Source organism: Desmodus rotundus, chromosome 1, assembly GCF_022682495.2.
Source record: "Desmodus rotundus isolate HL8 chromosome 1, HLdesRot8A.1, whole genome shotgun sequence".
NCBI lineage: Eukaryota > Metazoa > Chordata > Mammalia > Chiroptera > Phyllostomidae > Desmodus > Desmodus rotundus.
Genome location: NC_071387.1, coordinates 205,497,270 through 205,509,759, shown reverse-complemented (window position 1 = coordinate 205,509,759; position 12,490 = coordinate 205,497,270). Strand labels below are relative to the sequence as shown.

The window sequence follows — 12,490 nt, the reverse complement described above, 5'->3', positions numbered from 1 at the left end:
TGCCCTAGTGCAGCTCCCAGGTGCTCTCCCTTTGACGAGAAAGGACTAGCCTGTTGGGCTCCTGTTGAAACAGATGCCTAACAGAGACTTCGAGGCCCCCTGGCCTGACGCTGCTGTTGGGAATGCACCAACTAGAACTTCGTGACCAGCAAGGTGAGACGAGCCTGACAAGTCTCACTCGTCAAACACAAACTGTAGCCAGAGGAACAGTTGGCCTCCTGGCTTGTGACTTGAGAAAGCGGTAGTGCCCTCACTCCGCTGCCCAAAGAAAACCACGGGATGAAGGGGGTCTTTGACTCACTGACGGTTTAGCTAAGCCAAGGGCTGAGAGCGCTCACTGGCTGCTGCAGATGTTCAGCCTGAGCACCGACGACGCAAAAAGCAGACGTGGATGTGGTTGCCCTACTCGGGGCAGAGCTCAAGGCTGCCTCCACAGCTCTGGACAACATCCTCCACACTGTTTTTACTGACCTGCGCTGCTGCTGCCTCGAAGGCCTGGACGTCTTGGCAGATTCAAGACATCCATCTTTGGGCCACAGCCACGGAAACAGTAACGCCCGCTGACCCTACCCTCTGGGTCACTGGCTCAGAGGCCCATGGAAAGGCCTGCTCTCTAACAACACCAGTCAGAACCACGCTGCTTCTGAAGCCCGCCCCGCCAGACTTCCACCACCAACCAACACCTGACGTTTCCGAACACGGTGACACATCTGCCACCACAAACTGATGTGGAGGTTGCCGTGCACGCCAGACCTGGGACACCTAAGGCTGGCCCGTTGGCCTCATGGTGAAGGAGGCCACTGTGCACCGGGCGCTATCCCCAGATGTTCCCGGTGGACGGACCACACCCAGCCTCTGAGCCCACTGCAGGTCTCTATGGGGGCGGGGAGGGGGACAGGGAAGGGGCGGCAGCACTGCTGACATTCCTTCAGGTGACGACGCTGCCGTTCCAGTCTGAGCCGCCGGATCTGGCCACACCACCACTGTGGCCCTTGAGACAGATGGGTGTCTTGTTCAGCTTGGCCCACCTGCAGTCTGGTAACGACGTGCCAGAAGCCACTGGGTCATTGGCTGGAAGTCAAGGCACGGCTGGACCTTTCACACTCCCTGCCACCCACAGATGCTGCCAGTGCACAGCACCGGAGTGGCCTCAGCCACTGACTCAGAGATTTCTGACTCTTCCTCCCCCACCTCCTCCTTGTCCAAACACCCGCGTAAACAGTCTGGTCACTAAAGTCAGCTGTCCCCAGAAAGAGATCATCTCTTCTCAGGTGCTTCCTGGGTAATGATCAAGACAGAAAAGGTGGGAAGCTGTACAAACTCACTCGGAAACTCAGGATTCTGCCCGACCTTTCTTAAACACAATCACCCTCTTTCTCCCAGTGGCAACCCCGGTGCAGCCTGGGTGAGTGCCCCTCCAGGTGGGAGCCTGGTCAGAAGCAGGCCTAGCAGTTCAAACTTGATTCTGGTTCAGCCACTGGGATCCTCTTAGTGACCTGGCATCATCATCCGAGATCCTAAGAATAACCATTCTTGGGACCATTCAGTGACCATTGAACTGAATATACTGCTTGCCAAGTACACTTGCTGGTCCCCATGAGCCAAAGGGGGAGACACACTGGGTCTCTAAGTTTTATGAAGAGGTCTTTGCCCCGGCCACTCGGGGTGAAAGGTCTGGGTAGGGAGAGATGACTGGAAGAGATGAAGCCGTAGCTACTGGCGTGGCGCACACTGGCACTGTGCAGGTGGAAGGAAAGCGACAACCCTGGCACCAGGGAGGGAACATCTTAGACTCCGGGGGGCAAGGAAGAAGGGACACAGTCTCTGTCCTTCAGAAGTGCCCAGGCCCTTCCTCAGGTGGGAGAACGCAGGTGGGTGCAGCTCTCCTCAACCGTGCACGCATGTGAAACGGTCTGCTGCACGTGTGGTCTGCCGCCACGGGCTCTGACCGGAATCTGAGCACCGGTTCCTCAACCTCACCAGGAAGTGTTTGGGAACAGCAGGGGGCTGGCCCATGTAAAGCACCAGGGGTTTGTCCCACTCTCATTCCCAGAGCTGAGGCTCAATCTGCAAGGTCAATGACTGCCACTCAGCTGACATTCAGGTGCTGGTGACGAACAGGACAGACTGACCTGACCACCTTCAGACAGCCCTCCAAACCAAGGTCTAGACCCAGTCGCTCTGACTGAGCCAGGAAAGGGGGGGGCCACACTGGAGGCCACGCCCACCTGCCTCTGACTGATGAAGGTCCCACTTTGGGGGCACAGACAATAGTAAACCACTTTCTTTCAAAAACACCTATGGGACTGTACTCCTTGTGTGGACGCCAAGTACTAAGTTCCTTCCCTCCCAAAACTATGACGACTTGCAACTCAGGGGTGAGCAGGAGAGACAATCAGCATCTAAGGAAACGCCCCTGGTGGATCAGTTTAGTTCTCAGATGACTGTGGAGACCTCTCCAAAATGGGGCTACCCTTGGTTACTTGGGGGAGCTTTCTGGAGCCATACTGACTTGTTATCTATGCATGCACCATGGGTAGTTTTCCCCATATCGGGAGTCACCCAAATAAAAAGGTGGTGCGAACTCTGCCCGGCGTGTCTATGTGCTCGATGGCCCCACCTGGGCTTTGGAAGGCACCTGTGTCAGCCTCAAACCACTAGCCAGCATCATTCGAGATGACAGACTTGCCTTGACTTCCTCCCTACGGGCCAATGTGGAGACTGTGCAATTGCTAAAACTTCTTGTTATTCTTAGATTAATGCATAGGGCTAAATTGAAAGCTCAATCCAGAAACTCAAGGACAGAGCCACCTGGCTGTCCAGGGACTTGCTCTGCTGGCTGAGTCCAGGCCTTGTGGGATTGGGTGCAAGGTCAAGCCCAGCGCTGCAGGGTGGGCACATCTTGCTGCTGCAGTTCTGCTGACAGTTGGACCAAGTCTTAACTTAGTCCAGTGCGAGAAGAGCTGAATGCACAAGGTCCGGGCCCTGATGGTCAGATTAACCAGAGAGGTCACGGGGTGGTATACCCACAGGAAAATTCACCAGAAGCTGAATTAACGGAGAAACAAGGGCACTGCTGGCAGTCAACTCTGCATGGACACCTGATGTTTCTCATGCCTTGCAAACAAGGACACTGACAGCTGGTTGTTCTGCAGCATCATTTCAAGGGTGTTGGTACAGCAAAGAGCCTCAGAAGACAGAGGACAGAGCCTGTCTTCCTCCACAGTGGAGGGCAGCTTCACCGACTGACCAGTGGGCTGAAGACAGCGACCCTCTGGGGCAGAGGCTGGGCAGGCTTGCTTGCAGCTCACTACAGAAGCTTTGGGCTTCCTAAAGCTCAGGGTTCTCAGCTGTGACGCACACCACTGTGAGTCTAGCACACACTTAGGTCACTAGCACCCCTGTGGAATGCGGGGGCAGGGGAAAAGAAAAACTGATACAGACCTGAGGTTCATGCTGTGAGAGACACTAAGTCCTTTCTCTCGGACTCGGGAGTCTCATGTCTTTAGGCAGCATCTGTAAAACTTAGCTCGCAAACATGATAAAATCTCAGACCCTTCACAGTTCTTGACAAAAACTCAATTTTAAAAACGGGCAAAAGATGTGGACACCTCACCAAAAGATAAGGAGATGGCAAAAAAGCACACACACACAAAAGCTCAACATCATTAGTCTTTGGGGAAATGCAAATTACAGCCACTACACACACATGAGGAAGGCTAGCAGGGAAAAGCCTCACCATACCACATAGTGTGAGCAGGGCCGCAGAGCAACTGCCACGCACACACACTGCAGGCTGGAAGTGAAACGGCACAGCGCTTTGGAAGACAGTGTGGCACTGAAAAAAAAATTAAACTCATCCACCACACAACCTGGTACTCCACTCTTAGGTCCTTACTGAGAAAAATGAAAACATACGTCCAAAGAACCGTAGACAAATGTCACAGCCACTTCATTTGTGAACACTAAAACCTGGAGACAACCACAGTGTTCACCAACAGGAGGTGCGTCCACACACTGGAACAGGACTGAGCAGTACAACGGAACAAGTGCTAACACCCGCCACACAAACGCTCTCTAAAGCACACTGCTAAGTGAAAACAGCCAAACCCGAGAGACTGTGCAGCGACAGGGTCCACTCATACGACACTGGATCCGTGGCGGCCTGGGCCTGGGGGATCAAGCTCCACTGCAGAGTCATGAGAGAAGTTAGGGCGACGAACACGCCCCACGTCTCAGTTGTGGGGGTGGCCAACAGAACCCGGAGCTCTGCACCGAAGATGTGTGAATTACACCGTGTGTGAACTACACCTCACTAGGCTGGGGAGGAAAACCTGTAAGGCAACTGCTGCTTTTCTGACAATAACGGCAACCTTCTCATTTAAATAAACACTGATGCAATTCCAACAAAGCAAAATAAAGCCCTAGTATTCTTTCAGTACCTTACATCCCCAAATACTCGCATACTGCAAATGTGGAGAAAGAACCTTATTCACCTTCTGTATCTGAGAGTTATCTTCTCAATAAAGAGCTGCCTTAACTAGTTGATTTAACCATAACTAAGTTTGTATTCTTAAACTTATTATTATAAACAGCCAGTATGCAATACTGTTTTATTTTCAAAAAACCCTTCAGAGGAAATGCATGCCTAACTGGTTCAAGAAACACTCGACATGTGACAGTATTTATACCGAAAAGCACTAACGATTGAATTACTGTAAGAACTCCAGTTTTGTATTAATAAATCCTCCAAAAGGTTCTAAATAGGACTAGGGAAACAGCCGTGCCCAGTTGTGCTTAGCTTCAACTCCCAACGATTATTCACAAGAACTCAACTGAATGCCTCCCAAGCCCGACCTGGAACGCGGCCCGCCCCCCCCCCCCCCCCCCCCCCCGTTCTGGTGCCGAGGGCTTCCTCTATAGGAAGGTTATCACTCCCTGCCGTGTCCAGCGAAGGAACCACACAGACGGAACATTTTTTCCGGAAGGTTCTCATCTAGGACTGCACCACGAATCTGGGATTGCCATGCACACACACCACCCCCGTGTACCCACTTTGAGAAGAGGGGACCTAAGGAGGTGTATATCCTCATGACACCTCCGTCTCCCCACCCGTGTCCCAGCTCTCCCCGCCACAGTAACGGTCTGCTCTTACGCAGCGCACGCCCATCCAACCACTGACAAGTGCCTGCTGCACACCTACGTGCCAGGCGCGAGGCAGCAGAGGGTACACACACGCTACCCTCTGTCAGAAAAGCTAATCTTGAGTTGTCGGCAAACCAATCACAGCTCATTAGAAGAAATAATATTTATGAATGACTATAGTTCCATTATTTTTTAGAGTTATTCTAAATCATATCTTTAGACTAACCCACATCAGTGAGCTGGACTAAATCACTTTGTCCCACGTGAAACTGATTTTACCAAACTTCCCTTCAATGTTATGCCAACGGCCTACACCGAGGATCACCGTGAGAAACAGAGCGGGGAGACAACAGCAACTTACATCTTACGGTATCATACGCCAGACACCATGCTAAGCTCTGCACATGCATCAGTTCGTCTGACCCACACGAATAACCCTATGTAGGAAGTAGCACTGTTATGCCCATTCCACAGAGGAGGAGACCGAGCAGCTGACGGGGGCTAACGTCGTTACAGACACAGGCGCGCGTGCGGTGGGGGAGCTAGGGTAGTACCCAGGCAGCTGGACTCCACAGAGCGCCTGCTCTGAGTCACTAGTAAAAAACCGTGGAGTCTCTCAATGTTTTTTAATACTTCCTATGAGAAACTTTGTGTTTTAATATTAACTGCATAGGAATGGCTCCTAAGCAATTAATATGTTCCCGTATTATAACTGTGAATGATGTAACTGAGTGATTTTTCCTTTTTCTGTGCACTAGGTGCTTCAGAACTCAAAGCTACACTTGGTCCAAGTAGTAAGCATGTGGACTTAACCGAGTGCTTACCTGACTTCAAGAGCTTTGATAGCTTCTAGCATTTGCAGAAACTCTGCTGCTTTCCACACATCATTGGCTTCTTCTTCTCCTTGTATCATTAATTTTGCTGTATATGTGAACTCAATTAAATGACTAAAGGCCATTTTACTAACACCTGCAAAAAAAGATGCACATTAGCATGTATTTATGTTGATTCAAATCTTATAACAATTAGGGGGAAAAAATGTTTGGAACATGATTGGTCCTTGTTACTTATAAAGATTATTTCCTGGCAGAATTCTCATTATCAGCACAATATTACTGTAGCTAAGTTCCAGCACTAACTAGCAAACTACTTTAAGACCATTCCCAAAGACTCCCATGGCCCTTACAGAAGAGTAAAACCTGTCACTCAAACAGATGAGCTGGCTCACTAGTCCATGTCAGACATGCCGTGGTACCTGCCAGGGAGCCCTGCATCAACTCAACTCCAAAATCGCTGACGGCTTTCCGCGGCTTAGCAAATCAAGTCCAGCACCACTCTGCCTTTACTTCTAGGTTCTTCACGCTATTTTTCTACTTCTCACTATCTTCCCTTCCACATTTTAAACTCTATCAAACACACTCTAATACTGATTCTCAAGCCCATTCATTTCCTAAGAGATTCCTCGCCTTCTTTAACACCTGCCCTCTCTCCTGAATGCTGAATGGCTTTATCTCTGTACCAGTCCTGAGACCCTTGAAGGCCCCATTCTAATGCCACATCTTTAATGAAACCGTCTTTAATGCTTCCCCCACACCGAGCTCTGTACCTGGTCTGAGACGCTGATACGAGGTATCATCGCTTGACCACAAGCTACTCGAGGTACGTCACAGTACCCGACACAATGCTTCCTAAATGCAGGCAGGACACAAAGTAGAAATAAATGCTAAAATCACTTTCAAAAATAAACTTCCACAATTCCAACTTTTCTTTACAAGTTTTGTGTTTAAATCCTGGCCCAGAAGGATACTCTATTTCCCTATGCCCCTCAATGCTATATTAGTCTGCCAATGTGAGGCTAAAAATGCTATTAATGAGAACAAGGAGAAAACTACATTTAATATAAATTTTTTAATGCTAAGAAATGCCCAAGTCCAAACTGCACACAACATACACAACTGCAAATACAAAACTGTTTTTATGTTCTTCCCACTTGATGCACCTCAGCGTGGCCTCAGGACCACAGTGAGAATACCGTGGAATACCCAGCACCCCGCCTGTACAAGAGGAGGACATCATTCAGGGAGTCAGAATTTCGAAGTTTTAGTTCAGTCCCAGCTCTCTAAGATCTGTGTACCTTAGGACAAATCAAGACTCCTGAGCTTCAGCAGACTCATTTCAAAATGTATGAAAGCAAGCTCGATAATGGGAAAGGCCATAAAATATAATGTAATATGACCGTGTCACATGCTTCCGAAAAGCAAACTAAAACTAGCTGGATTCACTGAAGGCTAGTTTAATTTGGGTCTGCTAAGCCTTTCTGTCCCCCCGGTTGTCTTCCGACGACGTTATGCTTTATTATATACGAAAATAGCCTGAGGGAGGGATGACTAGATTGTTCTGGGTTTTTTAATTTTTGAGGGAGTTTTGACCAGATGTTTCAAAGTGCAGCAAATGTCCTTTTGAAACACAATGCGTAAAATGTTCCTATAGTGGAATGAAATTGACTATTAATAGAACAGATTAATGTTTTAAACATGAGATATACACATACATACCACACACTAAATACTTTACAAGTAGTAACTCACTCCCTATGATAACCCTATGTAGTACTTACTCTCATAATCTCCATTTTGCAGGTGAGGAAATCAAGACACAGAGAAGTTTAGTAACTTACCCCAAGTTACACAGTCAAATGAAAATAAAACTAGGATCAGACTTCCAGTCAAGATGGCAGAGCAGGCAGACAGGGCTCGCCTCTTTGCACAGCTACATCAAATTACAACTAAGATACAGAACCACCGTCACTGAGAACCGACAGAAATCGAGCTGAATGGCAGTATGACAACTACGAATTAAAGAAACATCCATCCAGACTGGCAGGAGGGGCGAAGACGTGAAACAGGCTGGTCCCACATCCACACGCAGTGGATAAAAACTTGGCAGGGATATCTCAGAGGTGAGGAGTCCCAGCCCCAAACGAGGCCCCCCACCCAGGGTTCTAGCACCAGGAAGACACATCCCCACAACTTCTGGCTGCAAAAACCACCAGGGTTTGAGTAGGTGGAAGAAACTGCTGGCGCCCCAAGCGGTTCCCCTTAAAGCACCCACAAAGACTCATCTACTCAGATTCACTCCCTATGAGCTCTGGCAACAGGGAGGCGGCTTGAGGGGCACAAGTAGCATGCAGGGGGAGGCTGAAGTGTCTGGTATCAAGGTGAGCAGATGCCATTGTCCCTTTTCTAAACCTTCCCCCTGCCCCAGAGTCAGCAAGCTGGTGCCATATCTGAGATTCCATCAACCCGGCTTACACTGTTTGCCCCACCCTGGAGATCCCCAGAGACCCTGCCCCACACAACTTACAGGCCCACCCAAGCTGCTGTTCCCTATGAATGGCTGGTCTTGGCTCATGCTTCACAACTTTCAAAATCCTTTCAAACAAGCAACAACTGGCCTCAGTGAGCCCCAGGCCCAGAACTAGCAGCAGCCAGCCTAGATTCATAGCTTGGCTTCACCTGAGAATCTCCAAGCCCAGTACAAGTAGCAGCCATCTCGGATTGCTTTATACCTCAGGCAGGGTGGCCCTGGGCAAAACACAGGGGAAGGCTGACCTTGGCCTGCACCACCCAGGAAACCCCAGGCCAGCACACCCAGTGGACAGCTACAGACCACCCTGGAGCACCACCACCCTGTTCCTGTACAGCTGATCCTCCACAGAGGGCAGAGGTTAGTGGTAAGTGGTCACAGCCAGTCCTTGCAGCTGATGGCCTGGGTAAATCCCTCCCATTGACCTGCCAACAGCAACCAAGGCTCAACTACAAGAGGAGGGTGTACTCAGCCCACAAGTACACAGCTTGGGTGATAGGGGAGGCTGTGCCACTGGGCCCTATAGGATGCCTACTACATTAGGCCACACTACCAAGACAAAGCAGCTCTACCTAATACATACAAACATACCCAGGGAGGCTGCCAAAGTGAGGAGATAAAGAAACATGGTCCAAATGAAAGAACAGACCAAAACTCCAGGAAAAGAGCTAAAGGAAATGGAGATAAGCAATCTTTCACATGCAGAATTCAAAACACTGGTAATAAGGATGCTCAAGGAACTTAGTGAGGACCTCAGCAGCATAAAAAAGATCCAGTCAGAAATGAAGCATACACTAATTGAAATGAACAATTTTCAGGGAAACAACAGTAGAGTGGATGAAGCCGAGAATCAAATCAATGATTTGGAACATAAGGAAGCAAAAAGCAACCAATCAGAACAAGAAAAAAGAATCCAAGGATAGTGTAAGCAGCCTTTAGGACAACTTTAAGAGGCCCAACATTCACTTCATAAGGGTGCCAGAAGGAAAAGAAAAAGAGCAAGAAATTGGAAATCTATCTGAAAGAATGATGAAAAAAACCTCCCCTAATTTGGTGAAGGAAATAGATACGCAAGTCCAGGAAGCACAGAAAGTCCCAAACAAGATGGATGCAAAGAGGCCCACTTCAAGACACATCATAATTAAAATGCCAAAGGTTAAAGATAAATAAATGACGGGGGTGTGGGAGAATGGGTGAGAGGTGAGGGGGTTTACAAATACAAATAGGTAGTTACAGAATATCCACGGGGATGCAAAAGGGAGTAGTCGAAGAACTTACACGCCTGACTCTTGGACATGAGCAAGGGTGGGGGGATTGACTGAGGGAGTGGGAGGTGCTGGGGAGGGCAAAGGGGGAAAAATCAGGACAACTGTAATAGCATAATCAGTAAAATATAAATTAAAAAATATATACATCAAATAAAAAGAAAAATACTAGGACAAACAGATGGCACAATTCCAGAGTCTATGACGAAGATTTTCTTTTTAAGATTTTATTAATTTATTTTTAGAGAGAAGAAGGGAAGGAGAGAGGGAGAGAAACATCAATGTGTGGTTGCCTCTCATGTACCCCCTACTGGGGACCTGGTCCACAACCCAGGCATGTGCCCTGACTGGGAATCAAACCAGTGACCTTTTGGTTTGCAGCCTGTGCTCAATCCAGTGAGCTACACCAGCCAGGGCTATGATGAGGATTTTAAAATAGGATGATGGCAGAAAATGTTCCTGGTGGGCAGAGTTTGAATACCCATCATATTTCATTCACTACAGGTCCAGAATTGCGTATGTATAATCCCCAAATCCTCCAATCTCTTAAAACCAGTTTTCTCATAAATTTGGCAGCAAAATTTGATCTGAACTAAGGCTACTTATAATCTTTATCGCCATTAAGAGTAAGTAGTAGCACTGGCTGGTGTGGCTCAGTGGATTGCGTGCCAGCTTGTGAACTAAAGGATCGCAGGTTCGATTCCCAGCGACGGCACATGCCTAAGTTGCGGGCCAGGTCCCCAGCGGGGGCTTGTGATAGGCAACTGATCGCTGGATCTCTCACACATCCATGTTTCTCTCTCTTTCTCCCTCCCTTCCCTTCTCTTTAAAATAGATAAATAAAATCTTTTTTAAAAATAGTAGATAGTAATGTGCTACACTGCTGAAATATTACTGGGTTACAGTGTGGCCTTAGACCCCACTGGGAGTACTCTGTAATACACATACTGCATTATTGTAGAAAATTCTAAAAATCTGTAATTTTAACAAACATCAGGCCTCTAGGATTTAAATATGTGGACTCTGTCCCTAATCTTAGTTCACCAGTCAGCTGAAGACTTAATAAAAGCAGGGGCTCGTCCCCATGCGCCAAGGTTTTGGGTTTGATCCAGGTCAGGGCACATACAAGAGTCAGTCAATGAATGCATGAGTGGGCAGAATAGCAGATTTTTCTCTCTAAAACAAATAAATAATATTATTTTTTTAATGCTCCTGTACCTGTGGAGTAGCGTATTATCTACGCTCTCTCACTAGTACTTTCACTTTAAACTCACACATACACACCCGCCACAGGTCCCTGATCTCCAGATCAAAACTGGGATGGGAAACTTTTTTTACAAGCATCCTTGGTGCTTCTCACGTGGCCAGGCCCACAATGGTTGTAGGAATAAACCACTGCCCTGAATAATTAGCGAACATGAACTAACCTGGTAATTCCAGCCCAGGGATGCAAGTGGTGGCAGATGATGGGTGGGCACAGAAATACTTTATTCTCTATCAGGACTAGTGTGGTAACTTTCAAATCTCAGCCCATTTTCTCATCAGTCCCTTACTTCTTTCATAATAAAAGTGTGCTATAGAATACAATTTTCCTAAACAAGTATCTAAGGAAAATGTTACACCTTAATCTTAGTCTTCTTGTTTCCCAGAGAAAGAAACAAAGGAGAAGAATTCTGAAATTTCTCTAGTCTTAGGGAATTCCCCCAATTAGTGAAAACTCCCACTCCAAAAGCACATGCCTGAACATGGACTTGGGTGTCCTGACCTTGACAGTAAGGGCCCAAGTGTGATGCGTCTGCAGAGTTGCTGTGAGAGAGAACACTAGGTGCCCATGGACATGGCTGCAGGAGGAATTGAGGAAGAACGGACTTAGAAAATTGGAGGCTCTGGTTAGAAGGCTGTGTTCCGAACAAAGAAATGAATGTTCACTTGAGATTCTATGTGGTGTGAATTCAAGTCAAAGCCACAAAGCAACTGGTTTTGGGGACAAGAATTTTTATCTGAAGCCAAAGGTGAGCCTGTGGTTCTAACCAAAGGTAACTTACTTCATTAGGGACATAGAAAACAGAGAGATGTAGCTCAGTTTGCATCTAGTGACAGGTGATACAGAGCACACGGGAAGTGAAATTTCTTTTACAAGCATATCGTTTGCTTTTACAACACCCTATGAAGCAGGGGTTCTCAACACTGGCTGCTTGGTGAGATGGTTCCGGGGCACCGCTGCCCTAACTTTGCTGTGCACAGGAATCACCTAACGGTCTTAGACTGATCCAGCAGGCCTAGGGTGGCCCAAGAGTCTACACTTCTAACAAGCTCCCAGGTGATGCCCATTATCATTGGTCCTCAGACCACACCTTAAATAACAAGGACCTAGACAACTTTTAAATACAGACGCTCGGATGTCCACCCTCAAAGACAGCTTTACTCCATCTGGAGAGAAGGCCTGGGCACTGGTCTTGCAAAAGCTCCCCTGGTGTTTCCAATGTGCCACTAAGGACCAGAGCCATCACTACAGGTCCTTATTCCTATTTTACAGGATTTGGGGGTGCGGGGGAGGGAGGCTCCAGTTCTAGCTAAGATGGGAGAAAGCACACTCTACCCTAGCTTCTCCATTGATTACAACTACAAATCCTGGAGGGAATACATACTGCAAATAAACAAGGACTCTGAAAAATAAATGGAAGCAAGCTGACTGGAGAGAGAAACCAAAACTC

General features: G+C 47.9%; 1 protein-coding gene across 9 annotated transcripts in view; it reads right to left on the bottom strand.

The window, feature by feature from the left end:
- The window catches only part of ZNF131 (zinc finger protein 131), a 31,974-nt gene that overhangs the window by 14,457 nt on the left and 5,027 nt on the right, over positions 1–12,490 (bottom strand). For all 9 annotated transcript variants that reach the window (XM_053914642.1, XM_053914632.1, XM_053914656.1 and 6 more), the window contains one exon: positions 5,970–6,114. In XM_053914642.1, coding sequence (XP_053770617.1) covers positions 5,970–6,114 — 145 coding nt within the window. The remainder of the gene's footprint in view (positions 1–5,969; positions 6,115–12,490) is intronic.